This window comes from Miscanthus floridulus, chromosome 2 (genome assembly GCF_019320115.1).
Source record: "Miscanthus floridulus cultivar M001 chromosome 2, ASM1932011v1, whole genome shotgun sequence".
Classification (NCBI taxonomy): Eukaryota; Viridiplantae; Streptophyta; class Magnoliopsida; order Poales; family Poaceae; genus Miscanthus; species Miscanthus floridulus.
The window spans coordinates 26,045,345-26,069,579 of record NC_089581.1 but is presented as its reverse complement, the minus strand read 5'-3'; the positions used below and the strand labels follow the sequence as shown (position 1 = coordinate 26,069,579).

General features: G+C 46.1%; 1 protein-coding gene and 2 long non-coding RNA genes across 4 annotated transcripts; all 3 read right to left on the bottom strand.

The window, feature by feature from the left end:
• Positions 1-14,478: 14,478 nt before the first annotated feature.
• Positions 14,479-15,057, bottom strand: LOC136538266 (uncharacterized). The gene is made up of 3 exons (XR_010779262.1): positions 15,018-15,057; positions 14,848-14,946; positions 14,479-14,761 (listed from the first exon to the last, which is right to left on the bottom strand). It is a non-coding gene; the product is annotated as an uncharacterized lncRNA (long non-coding RNA).
• Positions 15,058-17,623: 2,566 nt separating this feature from the next.
• LOC136538265 (uncharacterized) lies at positions 17,624-19,748 on the bottom strand. Its single transcript, XR_010779261.1, has 2 exons — positions 18,364-19,748; positions 17,624-17,949 (listed from the first exon to the last, which is right to left on the bottom strand). It is a non-coding gene; the product is annotated as an uncharacterized lncRNA (long non-coding RNA).
• A 318-nt stretch (positions 19,749-20,066) lies between these two features.
• Positions 20,067-22,231, bottom strand: LOC136538264 (uncharacterized). Of its 2 annotated transcripts, none has more exons than XM_066530247.1 (6): positions 21,926-22,231; positions 21,651-21,832; positions 21,417-21,492; positions 21,176-21,341; positions 21,018-21,074; positions 20,067-20,727 (listed from the first exon to the last, which is right to left on the bottom strand). In XM_066530247.1, the coding sequence occupies exons 1-3, from the start codon at positions 22,016-22,018 to the stop codon at positions 21,459-21,461; spliced, it is 309 nt and encodes a 102-aa protein (XP_066386344.1). In that variant the 5' UTR covers positions 22,019-22,231; the 3' UTR covers positions 20,067-20,727; positions 21,018-21,074; positions 21,176-21,341; positions 21,417-21,458. The 2 variants fall into 2 exon arrangements, with proteins under 2 accessions (XP_066386344.1, XP_066386345.1); XM_066530248.1 differs by having other exon boundaries at positions 20,071-20,727; positions 21,417-21,458; positions 21,926-22,220.
• Between the last annotated feature and the right edge of the window lie 2,004 nt (positions 22,232-24,235).

The window sequence follows — 24,235 nt, the reverse complement described above, 5'->3', positions numbered from 1 at the left end:
AGGACAGCACCTCTAGCATTAACAAATCTTGCCGCGTACTCCGCAGCCAGTTGAAGGCTCTCTAGTTGGGCGGATAAATCTAAAAAGTTCAAAAAGGAGATGATTAGAATCCTAAGGGCAAAGTTGAAAAGAAGCAGAGGTTACGACGGGTATCTCACCCGCAATTCTGGCCTCGGCCTTGGCCAACCTATCCTCCACCGAATCGGCCACAGAAGGTGATCGGCATCGAACCATGGCCAGGGCTGATTCTGCGAAGGATAGACACTCAGCGAGACTCTAACCATGACGATCAATGGAGGCAAGCAGATCGTCATTATCAATCCGCCTCATCTGATGGCAAGGGGGTTGGCGGCAAGCCATCGACAAAGAAGGCCCTAAAGGCCAAACGGAGTCAGCCCTGTTCCCCGAGGCAGCGGAGGCATCACAGGATATACCTTCCTGACGACAAAGGAGCCGACACGATGATGCAGATCCGATGAAGACCTTCTCAGGAGACCTCTTGCTGTTCTTCATGAACTCTGACCTACGGAAAAGCAGGAACTATGCTAAGGGTGCAGAAGGTTTGAGGCAGAGTAAGTTATCCTTAGATCCATTGCCAAGGCCCGTTTATATAGCCTAGGAAGGTGAGAAGATAGATTTCGCCAGGGGTATGAGTTTGGAATCAGAAACGGAAGCAGAATGGCACTCTGGAAGTTCAGGAGACGGATAATGAAGAGATAACAGATTCAGACTTATTGCTTCCTCAAATTACAAAAGATCTGAAACAGATTCGAAGATTTTACCAGAGATCAGCCTATCTAGTTTATTTGGATTGAAGGGAGTCTGGATCCCCATAAGGGCCGAGGGTCATCGTAAACCAAATCACATCAGCCCATTGATAAGATTGTGCAAGAGAAAGGGAAAAGCCGCCTGCCTAACAGGTACCTAGCTAATTCCTCGGTGACTGGGAGACCGCTGGAAAGAAGCTTGTGGCTTTCCCGATAGGCATTTGATGGAACAAACAAGGGAAAGTGTCCACATATTCTAGCCTTCACAAAATGCTAAAATAGCTTTGCGAGCATGGAGAAAAGACTCAGGTGATATCACAAGAATTCTTCTAACCACGATGGCTGGTCTTCTTGCACAACGAAGCGCTAGAATGAGTGACACAATCACCCCATGCACAAGAATTCTTCTAACCGCTCAAGATCATCATAACAAAAGGATAGACCATGGAGGGTCCAGCGGAGTTGGGAGCACTCGGAAAGACAGATGGAAGAGAAACATGGCTAAAATAGTGAGTTGCTCTCGCCAGGGTCGGATAAGCGTTTTATAGCCGACCTAGGAAGATGAATCCAAATGCCCGTGAAATAGTGGTGCTCTTGCAAAAGTTTTGAGACATAGGCTCGTGAATGGACGTAAGCGGACGGTGGACCCCAGATCAAGGTTCTCTACCCGTGACTGTGGACCAATCAAGGATGCAGACAGAATAATTTTGGAATAAAAATTACTTTTATCCCAAAATTGGGGGACATGTGTTTACACCAGAATTTGGAAGAAGGATTTTAAAAGGCTCGAAAACCCCCAAAACCATGTCAGCGAGGAATCCATTGCGTGTAGATCGAAAACAGCTGATTCGGATACAGCACTAGAATCGGCTTTCTTCAGATAGCGCCAGTGGATAACGACAGAAGCTATGATCGGCGCTAGGACGAGGTATGCTGGACTCTACAAAAAAGGAAAGATTAGAGTCCAAGTTATCTTAAATTAGGAATGTTTTCGTTTTTATGTCAAAGATTGTAACAAATCATGCTCGAGTAGGATTCATGTCTAGACTCCGGGTATAAATATCAAACCCCGGCTATTATAAGAGGACATCCAATCAATCAAATACAAGTCAATTTACTTTTTTCGGCTCTGGCCACCCCTTAGGAGTAGGAGTAGAGTAGATTTCGGCGAGTTCTTCAGCGAGTATGGCTGCATCGATCCGGTCAACCTCCACTGCTTGTCTGTAAGTATCGTCATGGTTTATACCACTGTTCGTATGGCTGCATCGATCTGGTCGACCCCCCACTACGACTCTAGTATAGGCTAGTTATCGACTCTTGTCTAATTCAAGTATGGCATGTGTGATTCTGCCTCACACCCCACTGCTTGAATTAGATCAAAGTCAAGTTATTGGCTCTACCTTAGTATGGCAGCCTTTGGTAGATTCATTAAGTTACCGATATTGCTTATTGCTTTCATTGTTTATCTAATTACAGCAACATCACTCTGCCCGATTGAGATTGATCTGGATCGGCCTTATATCTTATTTAACCCATCGTTTGGTAACCTAAAACTGATCTAATCTATATCTTAAACGATGAGTTATGTTTTTATCGGCTGTTTTATATCAATCTTAATCGTGCATAGTGTGCGGTTAGGGCATGTTCGATCTTGAGTAGATCTATTGGTTAGCGAGAACCGTTCCATGGCTCGTTATCACGACATGTGGGATTCTACCTCTCACCCCACTGTTAGCACTGTGGAGTGGAGATCGTTAGTTGATAGATCCGTTCCTGAGAAGGCATGACCCTAACTGTGCGCTATGCCTGAATCGGCTGTTTAGCCGATATCGAGCGCTTTCACAGACAGTTCACATTATGAGATCATTGAAGTAGAGATAAGTTGAAAGATATGTCAGCCCCATGATCTTATTATTATATTACGGCCTGCATGATTCTGCCTCATGCCCCACTGATATTAATAATAAGTTAGGGTCGTCGAGTCTATTGTCGTTTCTACAGCCTGCATGATTCTATCTCATGCCCCACTAGTTATGGCGATAGATAAGATCTAGCATGTTCATTAGATTTATCTTTATTAGATGGTTAAGTGGTGTTGAATCGTTTCTTTATATAAAAAAAAGGGGTTCGGTTACTTGTAATCATTGGCGCAGTTTGAACCGATCATCATGGATATCTTATTGCCATTGATTAATTTTTGCTCGAAATTATATTTATCCCGGACAATAACCGATTGTCTCAACATGCCTACTTCTTGCTTTGCAGGGCTTGGAGGAGATGTCGAGCCACAAGTCTCGTTTTCTCCGAGAGGAGCACGCTCGGATGGAGCAGGAGGCCGTGGCATCGTGGTGGGTCGCCGAGCTTGAGTGCCAGCTAGAGTCCACCTAGGCCTGTGGATGGAGCAGAGCTCGGGTCGGAAGCGAACGTCGCCCCACCTCCGACCGAACCGAGTGTCGCCGCGGCGGAGGGCGAGCAACCCCTATCTTCGCTGGTCGAGCCGGTAGCCGATGCCACCGGGCAGCCTCAATAGAATTTAGAAGTGCTTAGCATATGTAAAGGATAAGTTTGTGAGGGAGCCCCCTATGTAAACGTTTTTGTGTATCCAAGAATACAACTTTGTTTTTGTGATGAATCACTTCGTTCGAGGAAGCTTGTCCCATCCGTTCCTTATTTTTACCATTAGCATAGCTTTGTTTTTATTCTTTCTTTTTCGCACCTACCTGTTCGTCCCATAGGCCGCAACCTTAAGAGCCCAAGCGTGGCCCGCGAGGCTCAGCTGCTTGTAACCATAGGTAGTGGCAGGGTGCGATCGGTCGGAATGTTTAAAGCAAAGTCACATAAGAAAATTAAAGGAATGGACTACCCTTTTGTTTGGGTAAAAAAGCATTTACCATATGATAGTAAAAAAGAGAGGTGGTGTCGTACCCCTATGGAGCCCCCGAGCGACCCGGGTCAAAAGTGTTCGGGCCGGGGTGCTTTGTAGGAGCAAACGTCGAATGAAAGAAAATGGTAAGACCAAATTTTTAAGGGAAGAAACGACATAACTATTCAATGTTCCAAGTGTTGGTGAGAACGTCGCCATTGTCGTCCTTCAGTCGATAGATGCCCGGTTGGATCACTTCGGTCACTGTATAGGGTCCTTCCCAAGGTGAAGAGAGATTGTGTTTCTCCTTGGTCGATTGGGTCCTTCGAAGCACGAGGTCTTCGACCTCGAGGATCCTTCCTCTGATTTTCCTCTCATGGTACCTGTAGAGAGTTTGCTGGTAGTGAGCGGGGCGGATGACGGTCATCTCGCAGGCCTCCTCGAGCAGGTCGACCGTGTCTTGCTGAGCCTCCACGGCTCGGTCATGGTCGAAGGCCTTCACTCTTGGGGCACCGTGGTCAAGGTCCGAGGGCAACACTGCTTTAGCTTTGTAGGCCAAGAAGAAGGGTGTGAACCCTATGGATCAGTTCGGGGTCATTCTCAGCCTCCAGAGGATCGCTGGGACCTCTGCAACCTATCGCCCGATGTACTTGTTGAGTCGGTCGAAGATGCGTGGCTTGAGTCCTTGGAGGACCATATCATTGGCGCACTTGACTTGGCCGTTTGTACGTGGATGTTCGACTGAGGCCCAGTCGATCCTGATGTCGTATCCATCACTGAAGTCCAGGAACTTATTCCTGGTGAAGTTAGTTCCGTGGTCAGTGATGATACAGTTAGAAACGCCGAACCGGTAGATGATGTCGAGGAAGAACTTGACCGCCTCCTCCAAGCGGATGTTGGTGATAGGCCTGACCTCTATCCACTTGGTGAATTTGTCTACTGCTATGAGTAGGTGAGTAAAGCCACCTAGGCCCTTCTTGAGGGGTCCTACCATGTCGAGGACCCAGACTATGAATGGCCAGGTGATGGGGATGGTTTGAAGCTCTTCTGCCGGCAAATGGGTTTGCCGAGCGTAGAACTGACATCCTTCACACCTGCGGACGACCTCCTCTGCATCTCATAGCACGGTGGGCCAGTAAAAACCTTGGCGAAAGGCTTTTCTGACCAGCGACCTCGGGGCCGCGTGATGTCCACAAATTCCGTCATGGACCTCGAGGAGGAGCTGCTTCCCTTGGTCACCGGGGACGCACTTCATGAGTACTCCTGATGGACTTCGTTTGTAGAGTTCGTCACCAATCGTGACGAATGTCTTGGCGCATCGAGCGATCCATCGCGCTTCCATCCTTTTGGGTGGAAGAACCTCCTCGAGATAGGCGAGTAGCTAAGCTTGTGAATCAAAGACTTATAGGTTGTTCTGGAGAGGAACGTGCTGATGACATCCACGTCGACGATGTTAGGGAGGGAGTTGCATCGTTTGGAGAACCTACGGATGCAATCCCATAGGGACTCATCAGGCTCCTGCTGGTAGCTCTAGAGCTCCTAGGAGTTCCTAGGATGGACATACGTCCCCTAGAAATTCCCAATAAAGATCCTCTTGAGGTCCGCCCAGTCGTTGATGTTGTCATGCGGGAGGAATTCGAGCCACGCTCAAACATGTTCCCCCACACAGATGGGGAGGTACTAAATGATGAAGTGGTCATCATCCACTCCCCTGGCTCGGCAGGCGAGCTGGAAGTCTTCGAGCCATATACCAGAGTTCGTCTCCCCGGTATACTTGGCGATGTTGGTAGGTGGTCAGAAGCGCTGTGGGAACGGTGCTCTTTGGATGTGTTGGCCAAAAGCCCATGGTCCTAGGCCATCCGAGCTGGGATTCCGGTCGTCGAGTCGACGACCACGCCTAGGGTGTGTCTCACCGGTCCCCTCGATGTTCCGGCTGGAGCCCGAGCTACCTGCTGTCACCACCGCCCGATGGACGTCATCGTCATGCCAGGCATGACGCCGATTGTTGATGATGATGCAAGCATCTTAGTTCGGCCCGAGGCATTCACGCACAGGCAGCCAATGTGGAGCGGGCGCTTGGTCAGGCCACGATGCAGCTACGTCCCCCTGCTCCGTGCCTGGTGACTGTAGAGGTGAGCGGATGGAACGATGTGTCTGGTGCATCCCCTCTCCTCTAGTGGGGAGAGAGGCCATGAGTCGGTGTCACGATGCGGAGCTCTCTGCCTATTGAATGGCGGCGGTCTCCACCAGCGCCCAAAGGTTCGAGTAGACCGCCTGCTCCTGTGGGTTGACAGGCTCGGGAAGGCAGCGCAGAAGCATCACCACAGCAGCGATGTTCTGACCAGCTCGGGCGAACTATGGGGGATCGTTCCCCCCATCGTTGATGTTGTGCTGAACCTGGCGCCAACGTCCTTCAGAGCCCCTGGGCGTACGCATCTACAGGGGACGCGAGGCCATGGGGGAACCAATCGTATTGCGGTCACGGTAGGGACAACGGGGTCCCTTCGGAGAGCCGGCGGAAAATATAAAAAAGCGAGTAAAGAACAGTATGTATGTTACTCACAGTGGGGTTTGAGCCTAGCATGGGCTCAGAGCGAAGCGCAGGCACCTCGTCGTTGAGGTCGGGCGGTCTGGAGCCGTCGGAGGGTGCTCCTCCTCCGACGGGTGTTGGGACAAGTGCCTCCCCGCGGAGGTGAAGCACGCCGAGCCGGTCGACGATGAAGTCTAGACATCCAAAGAGGAAGGCCTAGGATGACTCGAAGACGGGAGGAACCCACATCCCAATAGGGGGAGTGCGGGGAATTCCAGCGAGCCGAAGCGAGTCATATTGCTTGAGCCCGCCATGCCAAAGATGGCGGAAAGGTGGGCCATCCGATGACCAAAAGTGTGACCATACGGCTTCTTCCCCACAGATGGCGCCAATTGTTGGTGCGAAAAGTGACCAACACGTAAATATTTATAGTTTTGTCCTACGTTGTGATCGGATGTGGCCTAGCACTCTATGACACAGGGTTTATACTGGTTTAGGCAACGTGCCCTATGTCCAGTTTGAGTCGGACGGTGACTTTATTCCTGAGCCTAGGTGCTCGAAGTTTGCTGTGGGGTTACAAACGAGAGGGAGAAAGATGGGGGGTATCAGAGGTCCGGTCGGACTCTAGACCGAAGGGCCAAGAGCAACAGGAGCTCCAATGTGCGCTAAGTGTTTGACCATCTGTTGTTTGTTGGAATCATTGGATGGTCGTTCGACTTGTTCGTGAATCGATTGAATCGTCGGTCCCCTTTTTGGAGAGCGCATCCCCTTTTATAGATGAAGGGGACAGCTTTACAAGAGGGAGTATGAGAGGAGTATGTGTGTGCTATCTAGTCTTGTTGCCCATACCATCGGGTACAAGGCGGTTTGTCGGCGCCCATAACACTGTTGATGCTCAGATGCATGTGGTAGGTTCCATCGACTTCTTCTGGTATGGCAGATGTCGGCGCCTACCAATACTATAGGATAAATGTCAGTGCCCATAACATTTTTCATGTTCTAACATGTCTTGAAGGTTGCGGTGCATCTTTCTGACATGGCCTAACAGTACTGTCCTACAGACGTGCAGGGTACGGCCCTTGATATTACGGTTGACTGGAGCCACTGCCTTACTTGCTCTATTCGTTTCCTAAGTCTTGACCAAGCGAGCGTCCCCGGTCGGTCGTTCCCCAGTCGGCTCTGGCCTTCCGACCGGAGAAGAGCTATAAGCAGAGGTTCAATGTACTCCCAGTCGGAGAAGCGGGTCAGAGTCAGAGGCGAGCGTCTTTCCGTCTCAGCCAGGTCTTCCGGTCAGAGAGGCGGGCCAGAGTCAGAGGCAATAAAAACGAGCGCCATTCCTCCTTGGCCAAGCCTTCCGGTCGAAGAGGCGGGCCGAAGTCGGAAGTGAGCGCCGGAGTCAAAGGCGAGCTGGCCAAGCCTTCCAGTCGGAGAGGCGGCTAAAGCCAGAGACGAGCGTCGGTCCTCCTTGGCCGGTTCTTTCGATTGGAGAAGTGAGTCAGAGTCAAAAGCGAGCGTCGTCCCTTCTCGGCTAGGCCTTCCAGTCGAAGAGGCGAACCGAAGTTGGAGAGCGTGCGCGGTTCCACCTTGGCCAAGCCTTCCAGTCGGAGAGGCGGGCTGGAGTCGGAAGCAAGCCTGGAGACTGGATCGTCCTTCTGGCCTGTTGTTAGGTCTTTGGGCCGACCCAGGAGTTGCGCGTCGTTCGCAACATCATCTATTGGGCTGAGCTTTTGCTGGGAAGCAGGTCTATGACGGACCCCGGGTTTATGAACCCGATACTCTCAATAGTGTCTTGATCACCAAAACAAAACCCCTATTTATACCTTTGCCTTGTTCTCCATACGGTTTTGTTTTTCTATTTCTTCTTTTTCAAGTTGAGCACTTGATCATCATCACATGTGGCCATCTCATCATTTCAAATGATCATCACCATCTCTTGAGTGCCACCATTGCTCCACATTTGGATTGTACCAACCTAACTCATATCATAACTCATGACAAATGTTACTACTTAGGTTTCATCAATTATCCAAAACTAAACTATGGCTTTCACCATAATTGGACAACAGAAACTGCGGCTTTAGCTTAGATCTAAAGCTACAACAAAAACTTTGTACTAAAACATACCATATCATACATTTACTGTAGATCTACTCATGTGGAACCCAACAAAAATTTCGTGCTCATTAGATCATGTATGACCGAGTTATAGATTTAATTTCACTTAAAAACTATTTAACAAATATAAACCTAGGTAAATCTATAACTCAATCATACTTGATCCAATGAGCATGAATTTTTTACTACAGATCAAGCATGCAATGATTAGCCCACCATAAAAATTTCACCATAACTCGATCAGAGAAACCGCAACTATGAATTAATTACAAAAAAACATAGATTTAAAATTACAGCTAAAACTTTGTGCAAAAGCATAGTATATCATATGTTTACTATGTAGATCTACTCATGTGGAGTCCAACACAATTGAATTTTTAATTTTGTGATTTTTCTATGATTTAGAATGATTTTCAAAGATTCAGCTAAAATAAACATAAAAAGAAAAAAAAGAGAGAAAAACCATCAAGGGAAACAGTCATGGAGGTCAAGTGGCCGATTTTGAGAGATGAGGGAGGAACTAGAAACTATTTCTAGTTTTAGAGTTGAGGTAGAAAAAACTAACTTTCATGACCAACTTTGTTAACTAAGAAGCTAGACCCGGTCCATTCTCTATAGATATTGTATTCATAATGGGATCATATTTTAGAGCATGTGACTTGTTGATAGTTTTTTTTTGCCATTGAATACTAAAATTTTAAATTACATCTCGCCAATGAGTTGTCATTTGGTGTCGAGGATTGTTGTTGGAGCCATTAATACAAGCCGCTTGAAACACTCGCCTTTTTTGTTAATTAAGAAGCTAGACCCGGTCCATTCTCTATGGATATTGTATTCACAATGGGATCATATTTTAGAGCATGTGACTTGTTGATAGTTTTTTTGCCATTGAATAATAACATTTTAAATTATATCTCGCCAATTAGTTGTCATTTGGAGTTCAGGATTGTTGTTGGAGCCTTTAATACAAGCCGCTTGAAACAATCGCCTTTTTCCTCAGCTTGGCCACCGAGGACCACGTACAACATCCACTACTACAGAAGTTAAATGTAGGGGCGACTCTAGAGCCTCTGTAGGGGCGGCTGCGCCAGCCGCCCTTCCCACGGTGTTCCTACAGAGGGTGCCTCTATAGGGACGGTTTCCTGCCTACTCCTGCAGTGCCCTCTGTAGGGGCGGCTGGTGTTTTGAGCCGCCCCTACAGTGCCCTCTGTAGGGGTGGCTAGTAATATCAGCCGCCCCTGTAGTGGACTTCTGTAAGGACGGCTGTATCACTAGCCGCCCCTACTGTATGTATTTGTAAGGCCGGTTCAATCAAGAACCACCCCTACAGTGGATTTTTCAGCAAAAAAATAATTCAAATCCAAACCTGACCACACATATATATATATATAATTCAAATTCGAATCTGACCGCCACAAATATACATATATACATCCACAAACACAAGACCATTATTTAGAACATCATCACAAGTCATAATTCACAAAAGTCCATCATTACAACATAGTCCATTATAAGATAGTCCATTAAGAAATCCATAAGTCCACATGCAAAACAAAGTTCAAACCGTTCCAAAGTCTAATCCAAACCATACCACAAGTCCACATTGTCATCAACGGCCTAGGGCTAGCCTATCAGTCTCACGAAGGTGTTGGTATAGAGGATTACTACCTAAGTCGAAAAGAAGATGATGGTAAGTACCTTTATGGTATACAATCTAGTCCATTATAAAGTTGCAAAGGTCGCCAACCATCTCTAAGAGCTCGTCATCCTTGTATGGGTTCCTTCTCGTGTCTTTATTTTTCTCCAACTACAAGAGAACAAGTTTAGGTTTACTATATCACAACATATGCGAACTTTTCATACTACGAGCGAAGAGGTTCAAACTTACCAGATTGGGGTTTCTATTGTAGCCACCGATGGTACTCATCATAATACATGTGTAGTATCCGCAATGTAGACTTTCAGTCTTCTGCTTAGGGCACTGTGTGTTTTACATATGGAGATGTTAAGTAATGCTATTGACAGACACGTAATATATGGAGTACCAAAGTAAATGACACTTACCGCACATAGAGTTTTGACATACAACTTTTCCTTCCTATTTGAATGATGTCTCCCCTTCTGTTCCTGGACATAGTGCCTGAATGCTTAGTTCTAATGGTTTTAGTAAATGCAACTTGTTAGTATCTCATATTGAACCTTACAAGTATGTATACAAACATAGTAGCTAAAATGAGGATTGTCGATATGTATACGTCTTGACAATCGCTATGAAGTCTTTGTATGTCTCGACTGGGAAATCCGCTGAATCAAAGACCCATGACATGCTATGTGAGAGCCAGACGCCTATGCAAATTCAGTGATCGCTGCATAAATTTAGTCATAGAAGGAACACATAAGCTCTTTTACATCGAACAAAGTATATTGAACAAAGCTAAGTATACAGTCGAACTTACTTAAAATGGTATGGTATCCATATAGTATCGTGTTGTGGAAGATTTTTAAAACATAGGGCAATGTATGCCGCAACCTTGAGGGACTCTTCCAATATTTTCTTGTTCCTGATGTCCTCTTTCTCCTTAAGTGTCTTTTCAGTTCCTAGTTCTTTGCAATCTAGTTTCCACTCTTTAGGGTAATTAAAATTTGTTGATGCTATAGGTGAAGGGTCTATATACCCGTGTTTTAGAGCTACCCTCTTTCTCACAAAGTTCGCTTGTATTCTACAAATCATGGCACGGGTTAGTTATAACAAAATCAAAAGATTACATTCATATCATATCGAGAGGACAAGGACTTACAGGCACCACATGCGAATTAGATTCATTTCCATTCGTGCGAGGTGGAAGCATGCCTGGATATCCTTAAACTCAACAGCAATTTACCCACCTGGGGCTCCAAATGTGCCGACAGGGATTCATGCTTGTAAGATTTTTAGTTCTGTTATCTAAGCACGCAAGTACCAATCGTGGAACTTTCTCATTCCACGTGGCAAGCACTGTATGACTCGGTTTGGTAGGAAGTTCTTGCCTTTTTCATATTTATCCGGGCAATCATTTGACCATTTAAGGTTATCAACAGCTGGATACTAGTTAAACCCTTTGTGCAATTTGCCCTCCTCAGAAGTTGGTGCTCTAAATTCTTTTACTTGGTTCTTAGGCTTGAACTGGTCATGGGCCATCCACTTGTGCACCGACGAGACGTCATTAATGCCCACATACGATGGCCTTATCTTGATTGGTATTTTGTTTCGAGCTTCCCATTCGGTCACGTCCTTGTCAACTTATGCATCACCTGCTCTAGGGGCTATTTGTTCTTCACATATCGGCTGTTCATGAGGCAATTACTGTTCATGAAACACTTGTTGTTCATGTATCGGCTGCGCTTATTGAGAAGGATGTTGCATCTCATCATGCCTTTGCTCGATACGAGCTGGAGAAGGACGTGGCATGGCATCATGCCCATGCTCGATACGAGGTGGAGAAGGATGTGGCATGTCATCATGCCCTTGCTCGATATGAGGTGGAGAAGTCTCTAGCATGTGGTGGTCATGGTCATGGGCCAGTGAGTATACCTCCCCATCCTTGACGGGTCGCTCTAGAGGATGAACTTCAGTCAGAGTTGGTGAAGACTCGGTCAATACAATGTCTCGTTTGTAGTCCTGCGGGATGTCCCTATTGTGCCATATGCCGCCCGGAGGATGTGCCACGCCCGTTACCATAATGATCACGTTTTGCCTGCCCATCGGAACCACCAATTTGCAACTGGTTGGCGCCCGTATGTGACCCATCGAGGATGAGGACATTGTATTGACCAAGTCTTCGCCAACTCCGACTGAAGTTCATCCTCTGGAGCGACCCATCAAGGACGGGGAGGTATACTCACCGGCCCATGACCATGACCACCACACGCTAGAGACTTCTCCACCTCATACCGAGCAAGGGCATGATGACATGCCACATCCTTCTCCACCTCGTACTAAGCATGGGCATGATGACATGCCACGTCCTTCTCCAGCTCGTACCGAGCAAAGGCATGATGAGATGCAACATCCTTCTCAACAAGCGCAGCCGATACATGAACAACAAGTGTCTCATGAACAGCAATTGCCTCGTGAACAACCGATACGTGAAGAACAAGTGGCCCCTAGAGCAGGTGATGCACAAGTTGACAAGGACGTGCCCAAATGGGAAGCTCAAAATAAAATCTCAATCAAGATAAGGCCATCGTATGTAGGCATTAATGACGTCTCGTCGGTGCACAAGTGGATGGCCCATGACCAGTTCAAGCTTAAGAACCAAGTAAACGAATTTAGAGCACCAGCTTCTGAGGAGGGCACCACTAACAAACTGCACAAAGGGTTTAACAAGTATCTAGCTGCTGATAACCTCAAATGGTCAAATGATTGCCCGGATAAATATGAAAAAGACAAAAACTTCCTACCAAACCGAGTCATACAGTGTTTGCCACGTGGAATGAGAAAGTTTCACGATTGGTACTTGCATGCTCAGATAACAGAACTAGAAATCTTACAAGCATGGATCCCTGCCGGCACATTTGGAGCCCCAGGTGGGCAAATTGCCATTGAGTTTAAGAATATCCAGGCATGCTTACACCTCGAACGAATGGAAATAAATCTAATTCGTGTGTGGTACCTGAAAGTCCTTGCCCTCTCGATATGATATGAATGTAATCTTTTGATTTTGTTGTAACTAACCAGCGTCGTGATTTGTAGAATTCAAGCGGACTTTGTGAGAAAGATGTCAGCTGTAAAACACGGGTATATAGACCCTTCACCTATAGCATCAACAAATTTTAATTACCCTAAAGAGTGGAAACTAGATTGCAAAGAACTAGGAGCTGAAAAGACACTTAAGGAGAAAGAGGACATCAGGAACAAGAAAATATTGAAAGAGTCCCTCAAGGTTGCGGCATACATTGTCCTATGTTTTTAAAATCGTCAACAACACGATACTATATGGATACCATACCACTTCAAGTAAGTTCGACTATATACTTAGCTTTATTCAATATATTTTGTTCGACGCAAAAGAGCTTATGTGTTCCTTCTATGACTAAATTCATGCAGCGATCACTGGATTTACATAGGCGTCTGACTCTCACATAGCATGGCATGGGTCTTTGATTCAGCAAATTTTTCAGTCAAGACATACAAAGACTTCATAGCGATTGTCAAGACGTATACATATCGACAATCCTCATTTTAGCTATTATGTTTATATACATACTTGTAAGGTTTAATATGGGATACTAACAAGTTGCATTTGCTAAAACCATTGGAATAGCGCATTCATGCACTATATCTAGGAACATAAGGGGAGGCATCATCTAAATAGGAAGGAAAAGTTGTATGTCAAAACTCTATGTGCGGTAAGTGTCATTTACTTTGGTACTCTATATATTACGTGTCTGTCAATAGGATTACTTAACATCTCCATATGCAAAACACACAGTGCCCCAAGCAGAAGACTGGAAGTCTACATTGTGGATACTACACATGTATTATGATGAGTACCATCGGTGGCTACAACAGAAACTTCAATCTGGTAAGTTTGAACCTTTTCGCTCGTAGTATGAAAAATTCGCATATGTTGTGATATAGTAAACATAAACTTGTTCTCTTGTAGTTGGAGAAACATAAAGACACGAGAAGGAACCCATACAAGGATGACGAGCTCTTAGAGATGGTCGACGACCTTTGCAACTTTATAATGGACCAGATTGTGTACCATAAAGGCACTTACCATCATCTTCTTTCCGACTTAGGTAGTAATCCTCTATACCAACACCTTCGTGAGATTGATAGGCTAGCCCTAGGCCGTTGATGACAATGTGGACTTGTGGTATGGTTTGGATCAGACTTTGGAACGGTTTGGACTTTGTTTTGCATGTGGACTTGTGGATTTCTTAATGGACTATCTTATAATGGACTTTATAATGGACTATGTTGTAATGATGGACTTTTGTGAATTATGACTTGTGATGATGTTCTAAATAATGGTCTTGTGTTTGTGAATGTATATATGTATATTTGTGGCGGTTAGATTCGAATTTGAATTATATATATATATGTGTGTGTGTGTGTGTGGTGTCAGATTTGAATTTGAAATTTTTTTTTTGCTGGAAAATCCACTGTAGGGGCGGTTCTTGATTGAACCGCCCTTACAGAAGTCCACTACAGGGGCGGCCTGCAGGAGCAGTCAGGAAACCGCCCCTACAGAGGCTCTGTAGGAACACCCTGGGAAGAGCGGCTGGCGCAGCCGCCCCTACAATTAACTTCTGTAGTTATGAAGGCAACATACTTCACAGGCAAAAGGCACAGCGACGCAGAAGGGTACTTCACAGGCAAAAGGCACAGCGACGCAGAAGGGAAGCCGCACCAAGTTCGGAGATCTCATCGGTCTTCACAACATCAGTAAAGGTGCCAGCTTCGATCTGACTCGAAGCTACGGGCGGGTGAGCAATCTGTGAAGTGCATATAGAAACGTCAGCGCATATAGTGTTGGTAGAACTGTGTTGGTAGGAGGACGAAGGCACAGTCTTGGGTATACCTCGAAGTAGGTAAAAGGGCTCCTCAGAAGATACGCTGCAGGAGGAGTTTGTGGGTGACGCAGGGCGACGGTATCTTGCACGCTCCAGTTCCTGGTTGGCTGCATGGTAGGTCGAAATCTGTTTATCGAATCCTTCGTGTGCCAAAGTTTTAGTTTGACAAGGATGTTACCTCTGTGCTGGAACTCGTAAGCTTCCTGAAGCACCTCCTTGTCATAACCCAGTTCTTGAGCTGAACCATGAATTTTGTTCAGCTGAATCAGATAAGAACATCTGACTGTGCAACAAAATCCAGCGGACTAAGGTATGCGGTGAAAATGTAATGTACCGAATGATCATCACCTGTGTCATAGGAAGCGATGGAACGTGCTGGACTGGAGGAAGCTGGATTGGCAGCATAACCGCCCACTGGGGCAGGATTGGCAGGATACTCCTCCATCTAAAACTCAGGCGCTTCGAAGAAAGGGTATGCTGTCAATGCCACAGGAAAGGTGACGTTGCAAACTCCATGTACATCTGGATACTGGACCCCGACTTCCCCAGAATTTGGGATATACCTTGTGTTAAGTGCGTATCCATCAACACGGCATGCACCCCTAGCCTCACTGAACTTATAGGCCTGGATGCTGCAGTGGCTTGAAAGTAGGGGTACTAAGACACTCGGATTGAATGTATGCGGTGGAAAGCCATTGATGTCTATAGCCACTTCGGTCTCCCATTTGCACTAGTAGAGAACAGACCTTTGATCCTCGGTTAAAATGGGCTCTAGTCCCGAAATTTTTTGCTCCCGGGACTAGAAATACCTTTAGTCCCGGTTGGTGGCTCCAACCGGGACTAAAGGTCTCTGCCCAACGGCTACTGCGCCAGACAGAGGTGGCAGGGACCTTTAGTCCCGGTTGGAGCCACCAACCGGGACTAAAGGTATACTTTTACTCCCGGTTGGTGGCTCCAACCGGGAGTAAAGGTCTACTCCCGGGCCGTGGCTGCGCCCGGGGTTGGAAAGTTACCTTTAGTCCCGATTGGATCTATCAACCGGGACTAAATGTTCACCCTTTATAAATCGGCCGTCTCCTCCTTCCTCCCCGAGCCCGAGCTCAGCACATTTTGAAGCTCACTGCAGTAGTGTTCTTGCTTCCTCCCTCCCTCCATTGTTCCTCCATCCATTCTTCGATTCCTCCGTCGATTCTTCAGTTGTAAAGGTTACCAATCTCATACTCTCATTTTTTACCATTTTCTTATGCCATTTTATTCACTATATATATTTATGGTTCTTTATTGTGGGTTTTTTTCATTTGTAAGCAATTTGAGCTCAAAATCACTTTAAGCTTGCATATTTACATGAAAGAAGGTTAAAGTATATATAAATATAAAGTTAGAAAATAGTTAGAAAATTATAGCAAATCCTTACTAGTTGAACTTGCGGACCGTGTTCAGGTCGGCGAGGATGTTCTTTGCCGAGCGGTAACGGACGTCAAGGAGGAGCTTTGATTCTACGAGGGAGAGCGATAACGGTCGTGGAAGACCGTGTTCCCTTCCTCGTAGAATCGGAGCTCTTCCTTGACCAAGTACGGTGCCGTCCGGTGGAGAAATCCTCGCCGAGCTGATCACGTAAGCAAGGTCAACTAGTACGGATGGTTACCTGCCGAAGTAAAAGACGAGAACACAATGACCATTAAAAATATCATTGTTTAGAGATCTAGATAATTTTATAGTTTGTTAATTTTATTTGTTTATAAAAGAAGAAATTTATAGTGTATTAAAAAATGAGTATAGAAAGTAGATGGCAACTGCTTCCGGGTCCTCGGCCTCTTATGGGTTTCCAAAGCGACTTAGGCCGGGCCTTTCTCTCATTCCATGCGGCAAGTGTCGTGATGAGACGAAGATTGTGATGGAGTACCGAGTGAAGAAGGAGGGTCCCAACAAGGATCGTATCTTCTATAAGTGTCCGGATCGCAATGTGAGTTATTTTATCGTATTTAATGATTATGGTTAGTTTATACCTATTTTCATGATGGTTGTGATTAAAGTTCTAATTTTTTTGTTTTAATTTCAGTGGGATGGCAGTGGACGATGTTCAGGCTTCTACTGGGAGGAAGAGTATGTTGAACTCGTGCAAAAATATCTTGCACAACAGGCAGATACGGCGGCTAATGAGGCAGTGATCCAGCCGAAGAAGCCCAAAGATGTTGCACAATCGGAGGCACACCGGCTCTAGAGGTTGGAGGAAGCGGTGCGTGAAGCACAGGAGCGGGAAAAAAACCTTGAAGCGAGAATGCAGAAGGAAATCAAAAGGCAAGTGCAAATAGCAGTGAGTACAAGCAAGCAGGCATCAGAGCCAGGAATCAACATTAGCCAATCTGTTCAGTTGAAAAGTAGCTGCGCTTCCACGGAGATACCAAATCAAGGGGACACAGGACTGCGCTTCCCTGTGGATGACGTCACTGAACCTTGTACAACGTGTGAGCTACACATTCCGAAGGAGAATTCCACAATCAAGGTGGCTATCGGTCTTGTTAATCCTATCGACCGAACCAAGACACCAAGGATTCATGGGAATATAATCCAAGAAGGATATGCCACCATCTCGGTAGATAAAGCTGAAAAAGGTTTTAGTGATTTGCCTCTTGACATTCCTGGAGGTGATGGCGAGAAGACTCTAGGAGAAGCGGAGAAGACATTCATTCTATGGCGCAAGCGCTACATCATCATTCCAGGGATGTCGGCTCCACCTCCTCCTGAACTACCTCACCATAGGTACGTGCAGATGAAAACACTACATCATTAATTTGTATTGGCTTAAATAATTAACAATCTGCTCATAATAATATGTCATTCCTTTTTTTGTAGCAGATCCTCCCCCAACCTAAATCCAATTGTTCAATCGCCAGATCATCATAGTGCTCTGTACGATGACATTGTGTTGGAAGACGAGGCTGCATCCACACCCTCTCCAAGGAGGTCTCCAACGCCGCAGCCGACACCTCCAAGGAGGTCTCCAACGCCGCTGCCAACACCTCCAAGGAGGTCTCCAACGCCTCCCCCGCCCCCGCCTACCAAGAAGCCTAGCAAGAGGCCAGCCCCTCAAACGAAGAACCAGTCCCCGCCTGCAAAGAAAGCCACCGTGAAACCAAGGGCTATTCCCAAAATAATATCTGAAGAGAAGGAAGAAGGAACTGATGCATATAAAAAAGACATGTCTAGATTCTATGACAAACTTAAAATGAATCAAGAAGCAAGGAGAAACCCAGAGAAACCATACTTCTTCGTAGCTCCGGATATTTTAAGAAAAAAGGTGACTTCTTACCAGCATCAACAGCGGGAATCTCGTAAGCCGTCCAAATCAACGTTATCAAACTATGACCGCACTCTTACCAAGTCAATTGAGGCGGCACAGAAAAAGAAGCGGGCAGGGAAAGGAGTTGCCCAACTCGGACAACAAGCGCACCAATCAATCCCCCCGCTAGTTGTTGGTAATGAATATGGTTCGAATTTAGGATTAATGCATCAGGCAAACATACCTCCGGATGTCGATTTGGATCACCTTGGTGAATTTCTTGATGAGACTGGTCTCGACCTTTACCAGATGTTTGGTGATGGAAACATTGAGAGTGCGGCGGAGGTTGATATTTGGAAGAAAAAATTTGTACTAGGCCAGAGTCTATACAACCCTCAAGCCTTATCTGATCTGGGGACGCAAATGTACCTGCTAAACAAGTGGTACATGCAGGCGTCTACCAGTGGAGACTTCTGCGTTGGTGTCAGAATTAAAGACGAACATTGGTTCCGTGGCGATGATGTTATGTATGTTGACTTTGCAGAATTTCATCAACTATGCCACCTGACCTCTCTGGACAAAGTTATCATTAGCTGCTATTGTTTGTAAGTAATAATTCTTTCGATCTATTATTAAACTCATCATATGTGTGTATATGCATATAAATTATCCTAACAAGTACTATATATATGCAGATTTACAATGACAGAGCTCAGAAAGGAAGGCTGCAATGAAATTGGTTTTGTTGATCCCCATATAGTATTCAAAGACCCAATTACTCCAATGACTAATTGGAAGTCTGAGTCAGAGAGTAACCTCATAAACTTCTTAGTGAACCAACGCCACAAGAAGGATATACTCTTTCCCTATAACTTCAAGTGAGTGTTAATCATGTCGATCATAGCCTTAATGGCTCATATGTTGATTCTAGTTAATTAATGAGTGTTATGCGTTATATCCTATAAACACATGCAGCAATCACTGGATATTGATGGACATCGATCTGGTGAAAAGTCACTTGATAATCTATGACTCGATGAGAAAACCACAACAAGACTACCAAGATATGATAGATATTATCCAGAGGTAATTTCGGGATCTCTAGCAACTATATATACACACAAACATGATGATTAACTATATCTGATGACGTGGCAAATTTTTTATTGGGCAATGTTTGGAAAACCTTTATTGAGAAGCAACACATGGAAAAATGCAAAGCGCCACTGAATGTAATCCCATTGAAAGTAAGTCCCCTGAATCGCATCATCTTTATTAATTAAACATATAGCTTTCACCGGATCACCAGATTGGATGACAAATCTTTTTCTCGTAAAGTGGTGTCTGAGGCAGGAACAGGGGAACAACTACTGTGGTTACTATGTTTGCAAGTTTATCAAGGTGCTCTCCCAAAGAACTCCTACAGAGAGACTCAAAGTACGTTAAAAATACACTATATATTCATTTAATTATTATTATTGATTGTGTTACTATGTCTTTATATATATATGTGTACATATATTAATTTATTTTCCTTTAATTCAAACCTGTAGACTCGATGGTTGGAGAAAAAGGTCATACGGCAAGACCAAATCAAAGCAATTCAAGAGTCTATAGCCAGATTTTTTAATGAGCAGGTCATCGATTCCAAGGGCGAGTTCTACTTCGACCCAACACTGCCATTGAAGCCAAGCTAGAGGATGAGAAGAAACTTGTTATGTCACAACAACTATAATGCAATCTTTTGTAATATATGCACATGAAATAATATAATGTAAAATACACATGCATGCATGCATGTAAATATATATATGATGCATGCATGCATATATATATATATATATATATATATATATATATATATATATATATATATATATATATATATATATTTCTATGCTTGAATTGTGTGATTTAATACGTTCATTGTGCTTGAACCGAAACATACTATATGCGCGTATAAATGTATAATTAGCAGCGTACAATACGACTTCGAAAACCTATTTTGAAAAGAAAACAAAAAAATGAAAAGAAAAGAAAAAAGAAAAAAACCTTTAGTCCCGGTTCGTATTACCAACCGGGACTAAAGGTGCCGGCCATCGTGGCATGTCAGGAGGCACCTTTAGTCCCGGTTGGTGTTACCCACCGGGACTAAAGGTCCTCCTTTAGTCCCGGTTCCTGACCCGGGACTAAAGGACCCCCTTTAGTCCCGGATGCTTGCTCCCGGGTGGGGAACCGGGACTAGAGGGGGTTCCCCACCGGGAGTAAAGCTCGGTTCTCTACCAGTGTTGGTGATCTTGCCCCCATAGCGGTTCGACCAGCGGAGAAGGAGCATGTCGAAGCCGTCACCATACAGGATTTCGGAGGATGCAACAAGGTCTCGCTTGCCGGGTGTGGCAAACTTAATCACAAAATCGGAGCGGAAGTGTGTGATGGCTGTAGGTGAGGCTTCGGAACCAAACGTGTCTTGGATGGCAAGGCGGATGTCATTGGCGCTAGGGTTAGCAGTGTGTGGGTTAAGGTCGGTGGCAATGACTGCGTTGGTAAGCTGTGTCTCTGCCGCCTCTATCTCATTGCTCAGCTCGACAGTGGAGAGTCCAGCACGGGCCTACAGTTTTGGAGGAAAAGTAAAGCGTGTGTAAGCTCATACTAAACTTTGATACAACACCATATCGAATGTATATTTTGATTCAAAAAGATGTATTTTTTTCCTCTGAAACAAGGCCTAATAGATAGCTAAAACAGGTGTAGTAATCCAGAGCGTAAGCATGTGTTCAATTGAAAAAATGTCTTTTTTCGAAAGGAAATCTGGTGAGGAGCTAACTTAGTCGCAGTAAAATGCGTCAGAGAAGTATTTCTAAGAAAAAAGAAATGGCTCCGAGAAGCCTGTAGGCGTACCATTTCTGCACCAGGGCCAAGCAGAGGCTACAATGGTTCGAAGCGTAGGAGTCGAATCTGCAGACGCATGTAGATAAGTGCGTCACAACGTGATGAACCAGGATGTTTCTAAGCGCGATGGAGGAGGAAGGCAGCGCTGTATAGGCGTGGTAAGTGACCTGTGGGGGATGACGGGGAAGCAGATCCAGCCGATGGCCGTAGAGGGTGTTGCAGGGAGCTGGCGTAGGCACGGCACGACAGCGGCGAAGCTCCGGTGTCCGGGTAGATCTGGGTAAAGGTCGACCACCGCTTCTGGAGAGTGGAGCTCCTGTGCGCTGGCACCTCCTGGCGTCGCGCGGAGAAGCAAGAGATGAGTAGAAATTGACGAAAAGCGAAGAAGGGGAAAGATTGGGGACTCACCCGGCGTAGGGCCTGCACGGCTTAGGACGGGTTCGCCTTCATCTATTTTGCATAAATTGAGGCACGGTAGTGTAAGCTGTTTTATAAATCAAGGTTAAAATAAACTAGAAGTCAGAAAAAATCACCGATGAAGCCAGGTTCGGCTTCATCTATTTTGCATAAATTGAGACACTGTAGTGTAAAGCTATTTTTGTAAGTCAGGTTAAAATAAACTAGAAGCAAAAAAAAAATCACCCATAAAGTTGTTTTAATGAGCCGTGCGAAGCGGCGGAGACAAGACGTGTGTCTTCTGTTTGTCCACGGTAGGGATCGATCTGGGGAGATGGGAGTTGGACGCGGTGCGGTGTTAGGCGCTGTCTTCGTGAGTCGCTGATCTGCGGGCCCGTTTTCGTGTCCACTCTAAGAATCGCTGGAACCTGCATATTTCAGAGATTAGAACAGGAGAAAATAGCAGTAAGCATGGGGTCAAGTGTGGAGCAGACACAGCAAGGCGCCAAGGACCTTGGTACCTTTGGTAGCCTGGCCTCGTCGTTGCTGGACGCCTCGGAGGGGACGGCGGCCATGGAGTTCTCCGTGAGCGTCTTGCATGGGATGGCAGCCATGGAGTCCAAGCTGAGAGCTGAGAAGAGAAGAAGGCAGCTATGGCTGTGGGGAAGGCAGCGCAGGAAAGAGGGAGAAGCTTTACGCGAGTGCCTGGATGTTTCATGGCGTCCTGGCCCGCGAGGAGGAGCCGCTGTCGACCAGGGATTGGCTCGTGCGCCTGGGTGACAGCGGACGTGGCTTATCCCACCAGATGGGTGCGATGGCAGGTATCCAATGCTGTGAATACAGGCTCATTCGAGCAGAAATCCTACAGGCGCTGAACTCGACGAATTTAACGTGAACGACGCCAAAGCTGTGTGAGTTCAGGCCAAAGCGATCTGAGTGACGGCGTTCAGGTCAAAGTGATGGTGTTCAGGCCAACGCGAACGAAGTTCAGGCCAAAGCGACGGCGTCCAGCAAATGTGAATCGAAGCACAACAGATGTAGAAACAAAACAACAGATAGTGATGTAGTGACATCGAGGATAATAACTTAGCCGCCGAATCGAAGGTTCATCAGTACTATCAGCGTGCCAAACAATGGGGTCCATAAGTTTCCCAGCGCACACAGCGCTCGTCTGTTCGAACCAGGCATGGCTGCTGTGTTGTCGTCGCTGCTGGGCAACATCAAAGCAGGAAGGCACATGAGAGGTTTTGATCAACCTAAGAAGTTCTTCATGCCTCATGGCCAGTACACGGGCCGAGTCTAAATCTACACTACCATGAGTCACTGTCGGGCACAGAAGATGCAATGCCACCAAAAGCAGGCAGAAGTCTTCTCTGGAGGGCAGAAGGCAGCGAGCCCATCCAATCAAAAGACACGGACCAGCACGTGTGAACTGTATTTGAGATTGAAAGATAAGCGATTAGACATACAAATAATCTGATGCTAACTGCAAAGGTTACATTGGGCTGTGTAAATTGTCTACAACATGTCAAAAGATTGCCTATTATTAAGCGACAGCATTCACAGTAAGGAATAGGAAGGTCACATACTCTTCTCCCGGAATGCTTAAACCGGTGCTGTCCAGCGCCTCTGAAGCAAGTTGTTTTTCCTGGAAATTTACTATCGTTAGCTGTGGCCACCAGCAGAGAAAGAAGACACAGGTAAGAAGCAGTGTGCATTGATGGTATAGGACTCACTAACACCTGATCAGTACCATCGGTTCCCTCGAAAAGCCTCTTCCTAGCTGAAGGATGCGTGCTCTTTTCTGATGCCGCACTGCACAAAAACAATAGATGACCATCACTGCAAGAAAGAATGCTGTCCTTTTTCTTTTTACAGAGAGAACAGCTAGATGCAGTACCCTTTGCGGCGATTCTTGAGCAGAGGTGTGTTAAGAGCGTCAAGAGACGGAGGAGGCGTCTACAGCGAAGGCAAAGAGAGGATTTAAGTGGAGACCAGGAGTAGTGATACAAGAACGCAGCAAAGTAGGAGTGACAAAGTCTACTTACATTTTCACCAAGCTGTGGAGGGAGGTCACTATCTGCCGCCGAAGAAGGTGACAGCGGTTCTGTGTCTTCGTCATCCTTTTCAGAGGCAGCACCATTAGATTCAGCAGCACCTGGATGGCCACCCTCCTCATGCTCAACAGCCTGTGGAACAGCAGCATGCTGACCATACGATGTCACCACAGAAGCAACATTGTAGGTTTTCTGGGGGTCTGTAGTAGCTCTGTTGAGTCAGCATCACTGCAAAAGTGAACCTAAGAGAAACTAGCTTTGTTACATCTGTTGGATATGCATTAGAATTTGTAGACGTCCTCAGAACTTGTTGGACTGGCTTGCCAATCATGCGCCTCGCGACATCTCCAAAGCAGATCATCTCAGCTTCATCGGTGCCATCTAGGGCCACGAAGCAAATTTTGTACCTGTCGGCAGTGAGCAGATGATAGTTAGAACTATAGAAACAACAGAGGAGCGGTCAGGCTATAATGCTTGTAGCTTAGTGATCAGCACAAAAAATTATCAAATTTGTGGGATCAGTGCATACTTGAACTTGAAGGATGTGTTGGAGCAGGGGTTGCATCTATATCCAGCACCATCTGGCACACAGGACTTGCTGCACCTGGTGCAGGATGGGGGAATTCGTCCTGCTATGTGGAACGCACCCGCGCCGGGATGTCGGATAATAAGACCGGGCGCCGGCCGAATATGCCTCGCGCACGCCACGGCATCCCCGGGCTCCGGCGTCGGATATGCGGATTCCGGGCGCGGGGCGCGGCTGGCAGCACGCAT

Excerpts from the sequence above, each read along its gene's own strand:
- LOC136538264 (XM_066530247.1), bottom strand. The coding sequence starts at position 22,018 with ATGGCTGCCATCCCATGCAAGACGCTCACGGAGAACTCCATGGCCGCC. Across the intron at positions 21,833-21,925 it reads ACGAGGCCAGGCTACCAAAG|GTTCCAGCGATTCTTAGAGT; the intron begins GTACCAAGGTCC and ends TGAAATATGCAG. Across the intron at positions 21,493-21,650 it reads TCATTAAAACAACTTTATGG|CTTACACTACCGTGCCTCAA; the intron begins GTGATTTTTTTT and ends TTTATAAAACAG.